At 35.9% G+C, this 13,817-nt stretch overlaps 1 protein-coding gene across 2 annotated transcripts in view; it reads left to right on the top strand.

Annotated features, from left to right (window-relative positions):
- The window catches only part of PARG (poly(ADP-ribose) glycohydrolase), a 63,023-nt gene that overhangs the window by 30,164 nt on the left and 19,042 nt on the right, over positions 1–13,817 (top strand). For both annotated transcript variants that reach the window (XM_054636913.2, XM_054636915.2), the window contains exons 10-12: positions 10,404–10,483; positions 12,845–12,905; positions 13,536–13,611. In XM_054636913.2, coding sequence (XP_054492888.2) covers positions 10,404–10,483; positions 12,845–12,905; positions 13,536–13,611 — 217 coding nt within the window. The remainder of the gene's footprint in view (positions 1–10,403; positions 10,484–12,844; positions 12,906–13,535; positions 13,612–13,817) is intronic.

Genomic DNA, 13,817 nt, shown 5'->3' with positions numbered 1-13,817 from the left:
CATTCTTCAGCATCCATACCACTATTTTAAGGCAGTTGTAGAGCTGCATGTTAAAATCAACTTTTTCTTTTTGCTGCAAGTTAGCCTAAGACGGCCACAATAAGAATTTACTTAAAGATATTCTGATGTCTAAGCAAGCATTTATTCTTTTTTTCTTAGTGCTAACTTACAACCAGATTTGATTATAAATTTTTCTTCACATCTTTTTTATGATTTTAATATGCTTATTTCAATTTTAAATGAGGGAAGCAGATGGAGGCATTTTCTGCTGCAGAATATTATGATTCACATGGACTTGTAGATTAGAAATATGAGTTCATCATTTTTTGGCACTTGCATGCAAGTGTAGATCAACCTTAAGTTTATTAGGCTGAAGCTTGGATAGATTATTGATCTAGAGTTTTTCTTATTCCTCACTGTTACCAGATGTAGTGTATGTGCTGTGACAGCTGAGATGAAATATAAAATCAGTGCTGCCTGTGATCTGGTACACTTGGGTGTGTGTATTATGAGAGCTGTATTGGACTAGGACTGCTCAGAATAAATTGTCAGGCATGCCAGTGCACTAATGATGGTTTTGGCAGCTGCTGCCTTCAAGGGCTGTCCTGGGTTTGTCCATATTGTGTATCTCAGAGGAGACACCAGGGTCACTGTCTGGGTGGTTGTCCCAAGAGTGCAGTGGGTTACAGAAGAGAAGGGTGGGTGGACATTATCATGCCATACAATTCAATGTATTTTTCTACCAGTAGTTCCTAAGAACAAATCAATGAAAAGTACCATTGGTGCATTAAAAATAATGATGTTCAGAGCATTGAAAGAGGAGAGTGAAAGATCTGGAAGGAGTTTTTTGACTGCACGCTTCTAGCTGTATTTTGTGGTATTTTTAAAGGACTCTAAGCTACTGTTTTTTGTTGCAATTGAAGCATTTTATAAACCAAGCAGTTAAATTTTGCAAGTTGGGTAATTTCTTGCCAACTATAGAATAAAATGCTGTTAAACAACTGGAGTAAATTCATATGCTCCTCTATGAAAATTGCAGAGCAATGTAAGGTGATAGTATTAGAGTGCACTACTTGTGGTTGACTCAGGGCATAATACTGCAAACTACTTCTAAATAAGAAACCCTGGCAAATTATTAGGTAAATATTTTCTTGCTGTGGACTCAAAGAATGTACAAAGTATCAAGCATTCAGAATTTTCTGCTCCATTCCAGTCAGTCCAGCATTGTTTTCTGACTTGGCTGCCTGGTGCTATCATGGTAAAGGTCCCACAATGTTATTTAGAAGGGAAATAGAGCAGACAACCTTCAGGCCTTCCTTTTGCATTATGCATGAGGCCATCCCCAGCTTCAAGTCACATAGGGGAGAAAGCCATTTTTATTTGTGCAAGAACAACAATATTGTTGCCAAACTGGAGAAAGAAGGGAAGCCAATGTCCTCTGGTTATTGAGGATTAGAAGTGTCTCTTCCTCAGTGTTTGCCAATTTATGCATTTGTTAGATAAGTACAGTTTTCTTTTCCATTCCTTTTTTTTACTTAACCATTTGTTGCACGAAATCCACACTCCTACACCCCCTGTATTTTGAATTTGATAATAAGCAGATTAGTGAAGTAGAATACAAAGTGTGGCAGGCAGTGGATAAAATTTGAGAAAATGGGTTGGTGAGAGTGGGAGACTGGTAGGATAAAAGCAAAAGGAAGAGCTCTGGAGAGAGTACTACAAGATGTACAGTTTTCTGCTACTGTATATAACCTGACTTAGTTAAAATCTAAAATGAGAGAGGAGAAGGAGGATAGATAGTATCTTATGGGCTTTTTCCTTCCTGTCAACCCTGTATTTTCCTGCCCTGCAAAGTTATTCTTTAGTAGCAAGGACAGAGTGAACAGTAATGTTTTCAGCTATTGTTTCAGACTTGTAAAGATGACAGGATTTGGTTCACTGCAGTGTGTGTTTTCAGCTTCTTAAAAAAAGCATTTTGGGAAGCTGGATGTACTCAAGAGGCAGTAGGCAATGACTGAAGTTAAATATTTGTGACTTTTTTTTCTGCTTATAAAAATGTTTTGATGTAAAGGCTTTGGAGGCTGCTGCTCTGCTCTGTCTGCTTAGGGATGGGCATAACAGATTGTTCACACATCAACCTTTTGTCCCCACAGTATTATGGTCTGTTGCTTTTTTCAGACTTAGTTCTTTCCTCAGCATAATTCATTTGCTACGTGACTGTGAGTGAATGACTTTGTTCTTAAGGTATAAAAAAGAATCTGCTGTTGTTCCCTAACAAAGCCAAACTACTGAGTGCATGGATGCTAACATTTGAGGGGCTTTTCTTTAGAAAAGGTGGTGTTCCTCCATTCCTTTATCCATGTCCTGTCTACATTGATACAAAAGACTCCCACTCCTCCCCTCAAATTTCTGAAAAACTGAAATTTTGAAATTTGAGACGGAAAAACTGAAATTTGCCACTTCTAAGCTAGAAACACAATTGTGTACATTTTCTTGTGGTTTTTGTTTTACACTGCAGTCTTTTGTCAGGTCACTTTATGCAGACTTAAGCATTAGTACCTTTTCATACACTATAAAATAGTTATGGTTTGTACATTTAAATGCTGATATATTCCTTTTTTTCTCCCAGTCTTCTCCCTGCTTTAGGCTTTTATGTGCTGTTAACTATCATATTGTAAGTTCCACCCCTACTCCTCCTAAGGTACAAATCTGTTTACAAAACAAGGCAGTCACTGCAAGACAGTTTAAAATGTAAGACTCATAGAGACATGAGTGCAGCTGATTGGGAGGAAGGCTGTTGTATGTGTTAGCATTACCACACATCATCTATGCTTTACTTCTCTCCTGCTGTTAGTCTTGCAAAATGAGAGGAGAATCAATGTGGCCATTCCTCTTTTGACACAGAAGCACTTGGTTTAATGGTGTGTGTTGACACTGACTGTCCATTGTGATTCCTTATCTTGCCTATGGACTGAAAGTCACCTGTGTGTAATTAAATACTCAGTAATTTAATTGAATTCTTCCCTTTTTTGCTTGGCAGGGATGAGCCTATTATGAGTCCTAAGTCATTAATAAGATAATTCATTTCAATTGTAGTTGATAAAAAGGAAGTAATAGTTTAAGAGCTTTAATATTTATGAATTTGAGTGGGTAGAATAACATCCATTCAGTGGCCAAACATTAGATCTTACTAAATAGCATAAAATATTGCTTCTGTTCAAAATATCAAGGTAAATTTAGAGTCTTAAATTTTTCTTTTTAAAAGCACTACTATAATATATGTGATGACATTAGATTGGGCAGCGTTATTCCAAAATAACCCATCACAAAAGCAAGAAATAGTTGAATTGGCCGTTTTATTTACCTTATTGATGTATTTTTCTTGGAAGTTGCATTCTGGTTGAATGTAGAGCCTGAATTGCGTTGACTCTCTACATTATGATGTTGGTTGCAGAGTTTAAAATAGTTGATTGTGGTGATGGTTGTAATTACACTGGAGACACTATGGAATTTGGTAATATAGGGAACTGTCTAGTTTGGTTGTATGTGAAAGCAAAATGTGAGGAAAAATGTCTGCAATATTGAATCAGTGTTCTGGAAATGACACAGGTTTGCACAGGTTTGCTTTGCTTCTGCTGTGTCTTTGACCTGCTACAGATCTGGTTTAGCTGTTGTGTCAAGTTAGAAGAACCCCTCCATTTTCCTTGTTCAAAAGCTCTGTGGTTAAACTCAAGATGCAATATTGGGCTTGAATTCATAGCTGAAGGCAGTAAAGTCTAACAGCATGAGCCTGGTAGATCTTCTGGCACATGTATTAGTGCATGCTCTGGTCTGAAACCACCAGTATTCCACTGGGACTGAATTTCTTCATCTTTCTCAAACAAACCCTTAAAGTAATTTCAAGTGATTGGAAATGAGGAGAAAAACACACTAGTTAAGATATATTTCTTTTATGGAATATATAATATATGAAAGGAAATGGGAAACTGTATGGTACATTTATGCAGGAGAATTGAAATCTAATTTACCAGTAATGCAATTATCTCTCCATAAACAACATCAATTTCATAACACTAATGAATATTCTCTTGGGAATAGATTATCTAATGACTTTGAGAGAGCTTGTTTTGGACTGAGATGTATTGCTCCTCTGATAAGTGGTTCTAGGTTTTCTGAGTTAAAGGACACTGATCCTGCAAAACTCATTCTGTTATGCCTTCTTTGGGCATGTGAACTGATTAGCCTTGGATGGATTACTTTAAGTCAAGTATAATTTTCTGTCAAAAAATTTGAATCAACATTTGTGTTTGGTAAATGTGGAAACACTCTTTAAACAGACAACTTCAAAAAGACACTATTTTTATGAATCTGGCATAATTGCTTTTCTATAGTGATTAAAAAAGTACTGAATCTGAATTTTTTTAGCTCAGTAAATATAGTCATGTAGTCCAGAAGTTAGTTTTACCATGCTGTTGGTTGTCCCTCGTTTTAGATTCCCCAGGGTAAAACATTTTACCCCACTATTCTCTGGTGTTGAGTACTTGCAGTTAGCATCTTATCATTTCATCAAGGTCAGATATCAACCTGATGCATTTTAAGACTCATAAATCACCAAAACCTTTTGTTAAAACAGATTTACAATGCACCAAGTTGCTTGCCACAATAAACAGAACAATAAAATGAAAAGCACAGAGAAGAGATGTGTGAGTATATGGGAGTGTCTGAGATGAAAGATAGTTTTATGTATTTAGATTTCCCAACAAAATTACATTGCCCCATTTTTTTTGTTTACACACATCTTAAGAGTCATTATTTATCTACAGATAAAATTCTAATTCAACATAAGGTTGTTGAATAGTGCAGTGTTCTTAAATAACTTCTCTGATGACGACAGTTTGTACCTATAACACAGCACAGTAAATAAGAAATTGCCCATGAGGTTGAAATATTGAATGTTTTGTTTTTCTCCTGCTTGATATGAAGGAAATTAGAGAACTCTAGAATGATGTTCTTTATAAGGCCAGAGCAGGAAGGCAGTTTTAATACAGACAGATAGAATTCATGTTGAGTGGAAGAGGCACACACCAGGCACCACAAAAGAAGAACTAAAGTTGCTGTACCTGACTTGTAGGGAGATTTCCTCTGTTTTTCTATCAGGAAGTGCAAGATGTGGCCAGTGGCATTTCCTTTTGTTTTGTCAGAGGGATGGTCAGTTTGCTGCCTTTCATCTCTCTGGAAGGAATTTCTCATTTGGATTATTCTGCTTTTGATTTCCATTAAGTCCAAATTACATAAAGTAAAGCTGTAATATACTGAATTATTTTCCTTCTAATTATCACTTAAAATATTTTTAGTGACTGCAGGACTTTCTAGTAAGGGTTTATGTCTTATATTGGATATAAGAATGTCCCATTTTAAATTTGCTAAGGTTTCTTCATCTTGCACTATCTAATTGATGTTTAGGTATTTATATTTAAAGCTGTCTAGGGCAGTGGTGTCCAAATGTTTTTGATCACACATACTTATCAATAAAACATTTTTGAGCATGGACCCCAATGTATTTGTATTTATTTACTTAGGAGTTCCATACATGTGCTACTTTACTAATATAGTGCATATAAAACATGGAAAACATTTAGAAAGGATGAGATAAAGATGAAATAACCATTACTTCAAAATGTTTTTTTATTTAATGAATGGGACAAAAATATATTCTTCCTGCAGCCTAGTGGATTGTCCTGCACACCCCCTGGTGTACTTGGGAGACCAGAGTGGGTCTCTGGGGTATTGCTGTTCCCTAAATATAGTGTTTGTTTCCCTTGGGAAGAGAAGCATAAATTACAGTGATCAAACACTTGTTGCAGCTCCATTCTTCATGAAAAGTCCTTGACTGGTCCTATCTTCTATCTTATTCACTGAAGTGAGGCTTTAGAGATTTAAAACTCCATTTTAAAAGGCAGATATATGTTTCTGTATGGGGGGAACCCCACCCAATAAATAATCAACAAAACAGCAGTCTCAGAAAATACTTGAGGCAAAGGATATGGGTAATGAATGTAATTCCAGTTATTCCTCTATGGTAATCAGGTTTGCTTTCATATATTTAGAGAAAGAAATTGTCTGTTCCATGCAATTGTGTGATAAGCACACATAATTATAGGCAGATTTCAAATCTTACATGGTGAGCTCCTCTCTCTCTGTGCACATTAATGCACACAGCTTTGCTTGACCTTTGATACACTAATATCTATAGGCAGTCTTTAATGTGGATGTGACTAAGGTTGCCTTGAGCACAATTGAATAAAAAATGTCAAATCATACTGACAGAGAATCCTTTTGAAACTGTTTTGATAAGCTGTGTTAGTATTAGAAGTCAAAGCTCAAAAAATACTTCATTAGAAATATGATACTGGTTTTGAAAAAGAGAATTTTGTATTTCTTGTTTGTTGCTGGAACTACACTTTTTTTTTTTTTTTTCCATGAGGTTGGGAATTGCAGGAGAAAGATGGAAGAGATGCATCTTATGTGCTCCCCAGTGCAACTGATGCAGTCCTAAATGATGAGGCTATTGGACCATTCAGCACTATATTAGTTTTTCCTTTAGGGTGCTGTGTATCAACCTGAAATTCCAGTGGTTCCTATTGAGGGTGCTCAGCAACTGAGAATGCTCAGTCACTTAATCAAAATAGCCCTCAAGCATATGGAGGGCAATAAAGTTTGACAGTAACATACTTCAAGTATGTTATTTCCACCCCTACATGTATATATACATCAGGTAAGCACAGGCTTGAAATGGAGCAACATAGAAAAAGCAAGATATTTGGTTTATTCTGTTTTTCAAACATTTTGTCATCCAGTGCCTTAGACTAAAACTGTTTAGTGATTAGCTGTGTTCTTGTGGTGGAAGGAAACATCTTTCCAGTATTTTAATTTCTGTCCATCCTTCAGCCTGCTCAGTCTCTTTACTGAGTGAAATTCATCTATCCATATGACTTCTGTGTAAGTCCTTCTTTGACTTCTGTTTGTAGGAGAAGATCAGGCTTTAGTTAAATCTTTTGTACATGTTCAGGTGTTCTGTTATCTTTAGTGAGATCACACTAAAATATAAGAAACAACACAATAAGCAAACAACTTAAAGTTTCTTTAAGTCCAGTAGCAAAGACAAAGACACTTTTAGTGGCTGTGGGTAGTGGAGGAAACAGTACACTTGGTTAATTTTAGGGATCACAAGTACAAAAATGTGTATCCACACTTCTGCCAAGAGTAGCCCTGGAATGCCATGGATTTATGAATGGCAATTATTATTTGAAGTATGATCCATACTGCAAATTTTTGCATATTGTTACAGTGTGTACACCTTTCTGAGTCTTACAGTAGGTTCCAACTTCAATGAAAAGACATGATTATTCTCTTTGAAGAGAAACATTCAAAGGAAGCCAAGCCTGGGCATGGAAATATCATTAGGAAATTATTGAAGTGGGAGATTAAATCACGTGATTGTAATGGCTCCTGCTGGAGCCAGTTCTTAGAGTAACATCAGGGCAGCAATTTAATTCCTAGAAATTAAATTTTACAGGTAAATACTGCATTTTAATTTTACCTTATTCAGAAACAGTGTATTTGGGAACTGTTTACTTGAGCTGGTTCAAATTCTCCCCAGTAAACTCCATGCAAACCAAGGCAACTTTTGTGAAGCTCTTAATGTTCTTAAATAATTTTGCTCTTGTGTTATTTTCAATGCACCCTTTGAAGTTCTTTGTAAGTTTACAGTGCACTTGCCTCAGCAAGGAAGGAGTTGGGAGTAGGTTCTTTAGAGCTTTTGACTCCAGCTTTAGAAGGTGGAAATGTTGGTTGCAAATATGACAATTTTGAGTTGACAGTCAAGACTACAAAAACCAGAATATTGATTGCACTTTTAAAATGCTTTTTTTTTTCACTCTGGAATTTTTTAGATAATGCTCATACATGTTTTTGTAATAATTGTTGAAATGTTGTGAACTGTTGCCTTGTAGCTTTACTGTATGCTTGCTGACAGATACTAAGTGAAGTAAGCATACTTTACTGTGTGCTCACTTCACTTAGTATTCATTCAATAATAGTTCTTACTATTTTTAGTATTTTATTTCTCATGTACTGTATTTTTCTTCAGAACAATTAAATATCTGAATATTTGCTAGGAAAGATTTTTCATTTGGCCACAAGGACTTTAACAATCTACATAGTCATAAACACAAAGCTCAGACATCTACTTTCTTATGTTTTAAAATCTCTGGCCTCAAATACCTAAATGTATCTCTGGGGAGGTTTTCTGTTTGATTAACATTGCTACTCCCCTGGAGTGGCTGGAGAGCCAGAGATGAATTTGGTGATCAGTCCTGGAGGCTCTCTCAGCTCCTGTAGCTGATAAATTGAAGTTTCTGCATGGCAGTGGGAACATCCTGTACAAAGCTTACATATGCAGTTGCCACTAAGATTTTAATTACTTCACCTGAAAGTGGACTTGCAGTGCTTTGTGTTTGATTTACAGTGCACTTCATCTGGATGAGTGCTTTAATTGAAATTAATGGGTTTTGGCCCTAGGTGGTTCTGTCAGGAAATTATGTGGTTTCCACTTAGATTTTTGGGTGGATTTTTAGTAGGATCTGTGTTGCAGCACTTGAAGAATAATATTATTTAGTATCTTAGTGATGCCTTCATATAGCTCTATTCTTTAAAGTATTTGTTTCAAGAAGAAAATTTTCATTATGTTGCTCAATTGATTATTTCAGAAATAAGGTTCAATGTTAAAATGTTTGTAAATTTGCCATGTGATGTCCTCATTTAAGTTAATGGGGTAGAACAAGGCCATTTTTGAATCATGTAAATATCCCTTGCTTTTCCTGTTCCATTCACAACTATGACTGCTTTTAGTGATCTGACTTACTTCAGGCATAGTTCTGCACCTTTCCTGCCCAGCCTGCTGTTTGTGCTGGATCACATATTGCCTTTGAGACATGAAGAACTCTCTCCTGAGGGTTTACAATGTAAGCAAGGTGTCACTTTGATGTGAAGAGGCAAAAAAATTTGTAAAGGCATGATCAGGCTGACAGATAAATTAACCAGTTTAAAGGCTTCATATGAATTGAGACTTCCAGATAAGAGGTTGGGGATAATTTAGGCAACACCTGCACACACATGCATGCATTGACTCCTTTTATAAAACCCTTTTTACCTGTGCAAGCTCAAGGCCTTGATAGAACTTGCATATAGGCCCATGTCAGAATAGACTGTAAAAGTCTGGAGCTTTCCTTCCTAAAGTCCTGATTCACTGTTCAAAGAATAAAGTGCTAATAAAATTGACCTCTGTGACTTAATATAGATTTCAGAAGCAATTGATCTCTTCAGCCTGTACACATCATAAGGATTTTTAAATTCTGGAAAAAATCCGGTTCACTTCCTTGCTGAATCGAGTTTAATTTACCTCTCAGCATTCTGGTTTTAAAAGCAGATTGTCATTCCACTACACAGAAACAAATGAATAATGTTGTGTCATTGCTTTACTTAGACTGTTTATTGGGGGGGAATCTTATATCCTCAGGGCTTTCAGTGGATCAGACATCTTTTAGTAAACTTCCTATTCAAAGGGTTTTATTTCTGAAATCACTGCTGTTCTTCCTTCCAGATAAATTCCATTATGTGTTGCCAATAACAATGCCTTGTCACTCTGCTGGAAGTGAAATTAAGTCATGCATGTTCAAGTTGCTGGAAGACAGATGATGCAGTAAAAGTATTTCAGCTAACCTTAAAAGAATACATTCACTTAATGGCTAAAAAAAGGATCCTTCATTGTAATGCTTAGGTTTGTGAGAAATGTCTGGTAGAATGGCTGTAACAGCCCAGTGGATGGAGCCATTTCTGTTGGGGGAAGGTTCTTTTCTTTAGAAATGCTGCTGGTGCAGTGCAGCTCTTAAAAGCAACAAGGTTGCACTAATTCTTCTGAGCAACTCACTGAGCTGAAAGGAGGGGGACATTTGGAGTACCCAACACATATGTTTTCTCCTCTTGGTCACTTAATGACCTGTTAAACATTTCAATTTGTTGCAAATAAAACTAGTAGCTTTCCAAAATGTTCATGTTGAAATTATATTTCTTGGTATTAGAAAATTGGTGCAAGTGAGAGAAGCATTCACTTGGTGTCTTCATCAGAAATACAGCAAGTCAATAAACTCATTAGTCCTAAAATCTTGAATTACAGAGGGGCTGTCTAGAGGGTTCTTTCTACAGTACAGTACTTAAATGCAAAGCTAATGAAATGTGTGCATGATAATTACAAAAAATCAAATTGCAATTAGTAAGTAGCACTAATTGCTCTGCACTGTGTCCTATTGTAATCTAATTGTTTGTTTTTATTTCCTGTTTTTCAGGTTGTTTGAAGGGAGGTCACCAAGAAAGCCTGAAAAACTTAAGACCCTTTTCTGCTATTTTAGAAGAGTCACAGAAAAAAGTATATCCTTTATTCTTTTTTTGAGCTGCAAAGCAGATAGATGAAAAATTTAATCCCATTCAATTTAGAAATGGCTACACAGCCATGATGGAAGTATTTAACAAAAGACAGCTTGCAAAGTATACTAATTTTCATACTAATGGCACTTCTCACCATGTGTATGATGCATGCAAGCAAATTATTTGCCCAGAGCTCATTCTGTTCTATTTTTTCTGATAAATATATATTTTAATGTATGTGGGGTGTGTGTGAAAATGTGTGTGTATATTATTGTGTAGATGTGTAGATCTAAATATATATATATATATATATATATAATGCTAGTAATATATGCAACCACTTCCATCACCACATCCAAGTGAGGATGTAGGGGAACTTGGCACCATTACAGCCAAGCTTCACTTTTCCTGCAGAATGCATATTTAGTCTTGTGACTATAACGTTTGGAGTTCTGAGGGATTTTCCCCTACTTGTGTTGATATTTCAGGTTTTTCCCTTCTGTGGTTCCAAAGCAAAGCTGTTTTTAGGTTTGCCCAGTTCAAATAAAACAAATGATGGCAAGACATGAGATATCTCCTGCTCTTGGGAAGTTTAATGCATAGTCAGACCTTCTGTTATTACCACAGATTTGAACATTTGCATAAGCTTTTCAAAACAGGTCTATTTTTGTGATAACTACCATAGCTTATATATTGCATTTTTGGGGAGAAAGATTTTACTGTAGTAGCATACATCAGATCTGCAGCAATATCCTTACAATGGTCTTTTTTTAATGAACTTTTCCTTTACATGTCAGCATTTTATTATTAACTTCATACTTTCTCTGAAGGGCTTGTTTTAAAAGAAAGACAGATTTAAGCTATTAAATAGAAAAGCCCCTTACTTGGTCCAGACCATCTTCATCATTTTAATTCACCACAAATGAATGCAGCTATGTCCTATTTCAGCTGTCAGACTTTAAGCAATATCAATAGAACTAAATCTCTGAGGTAAAAGTAACTTGTGATCCATGTGTGGGACTGAGAAGAGATACAGTGTACCAGCTTTTTGTAATACCTGAGTTACAATGTTTTTGTGCAAACCAAGTCCTAAATTGATGCAGCTGTCCCTGAGCCTCTGAGAATATGAAATCTGATGGGAGCATGCTTTATGAAACTACCATATTAGATTTTCTAACATTATGACTTTAAATAATTTAATGAGATTCTTGAATGCTCTTTTCTTGAATTAAAAATTCCTATTGTACCTTTAAAATACCCCATTTCTTATTCTTTTTTTTTTGTCCCAGGAATTAGTAAGGCTGAAGTAACTTAGCTCTATAAGTTCCTGTAATAATTTTGTAGCTCTTTTTATTGTAAATAATAATTGAGTTCTCTCTAAAAGAGCACTGGAAACTGAAGACTTTGTGCTTAAAAGGTGAATGTTTGATTTGCAGAATACCACAACTGATACCAGAATTCCTTTGTGAATAGGCACTTGATTATTGTGCTTGAAAGCTATGCTCTTTTTTCAGAGAAAGTAACCTTTTTTAACCTAAATTTTAAAGTAAAGCATAGGACTACTTAAGGCTTTTTTAGAAGGATGCATTTGTGCTTTACGTAGTGTTCTCAATGTTTTCATAAATCACAGTAGATTTACTGTAGCAGAGAAATAAATCTTAATTGAAGATTATATTAAGATGATATCAGCTAATGAAGGGTTGATATTTTCTTTCTATTGCAAAACTGAACTTTTTTGAGTGAAATAAGAGGAAAAGATCATACTGCATTCCTTCCTGCAATGAGCAACAGCTCCTCCTTTTCCCTCAAGGGCAGGAGTCTTTTCTCATTTGGAATACAGTGAATTTCACTAGCATCGTGGCAGGGTTAAAAACTGCCTGATTTGGACTCTACTAACACTGCATGCTTATTGACATAGTTGGACTTTCTTGGAAAGATGAGCTGCTGCTTCCTCCCTCCATAGGTTGAATACTCTCTAGCACTGAATAGTTGTTGATTTTAAAGGCTCACAATCTTTTTCTCTAAAGCAGCACATTTTACTTCAACTACTAGATCTTTCTAGTAATGTTGAGTGTGATTCAAGTGAAAATCACATAAGAAATAGTTTTTCCTAGATCTGGAAAAACTAAAATACTCAAACTGCAAAGTGGTAAGAGAAGTAATATTCTGGTCTTCATGTAACTTGTCTTCAGTTAGAGCATGGGCTGTCAGGGGAAAAATCAGAGTCACTCTTGAGGAAAGTTAAGCTCTTGGTATTGACCAAGGATGATGTTTGTAGTTTTCAAAGATGACCAGTTAAGATAATCTCAGGGCTAAGCTCCCACACTTAATACATTTTCCTTTGGGGTTGGTTTGCCTGTAGAACCTACGGGATTGGTGACGTTCACAAGGCAGTGTCTCCAGGAGTTTCCAGATTGGGAGAGGTAAGTCAAACATCCTGTTACTGTAAGAAGTTTCTTAAGTCCACAGTAACTGAGTGTCATTCATTTGGAGTTGATTCAGGTCTAGAAGTACTACAGAGAACAATCTTTGCTATGGACTGTTGCAGAAAGAAATAGAGGGCAGTGGCTGAATTGCCACAAGTAGTTTGTGTCCTGAATTTTCCCATATGTTTGCCTGTAAAGCAAACAAGTATTAGTTGAAGTTTTAAAACACAAACATATCTTTGATGCTGTTGTTTGAGAGGGGAGAAAAAAAGAGAGGGATTATATTACCAATCATTTCTTATTTAAGAAATGATAGGTAATGTAATGAACTATGGGTGATGATCAGCATGAGCACAAGTATTATAGCTTCATTGCTGGGGAGCAAGAAAAACTTCAAACTTCAGATGTGGGGTTTTACAATAGAAGGTGGAGAAACTGACAAATGACATTGTTTCTGTGATGCAAACTGTTTTTTAATCCATCGGGGTTTTTGGGTTTTTTTTAAACCACCTTATGTTTAAGGTGTGTAAGCAGCTGGGGTTTGGGTGAATTTTGTTTTAAAATGAATGGGTTTTTGTGGGGGTTCTGAAATGATCATTTCTGTACAATATTTTTCCTCAATGGTAGATCTCAGAAAAAATTAACTAGATTGCATGTCACCTATGAAGGCACCATTGAAAGCAATGGACAAGGTATGCTGCAGGTAAGTGCATATAACAGTTCATGTGGATTTTGTGTTTTTGTCATACTTTTATGGTCTATCAGCTTAATAAAGTTACTTCTTTATCCTCAATTGACTTAAATGACAAGATGTTATGCAGCATAAAAAAACCTATCAAAATTAATTCCATGGGCAGTACTGTCAATATTCCCCAGCTCATCTAGGTAGCACATGTACCTGTTACAGAA

Source organism: Agelaius phoeniceus, chromosome 9 (assembly GCF_051311805.1).
Source record: "Agelaius phoeniceus isolate bAgePho1 chromosome 9, bAgePho1.hap1, whole genome shotgun sequence".
Lineage (NCBI taxonomy): Eukaryota > Metazoa > Chordata > Aves > Passeriformes > Icteridae > Agelaius > Agelaius phoeniceus.
This window is presented reverse-complemented; position numbering and strand designations above follow the sequence as displayed.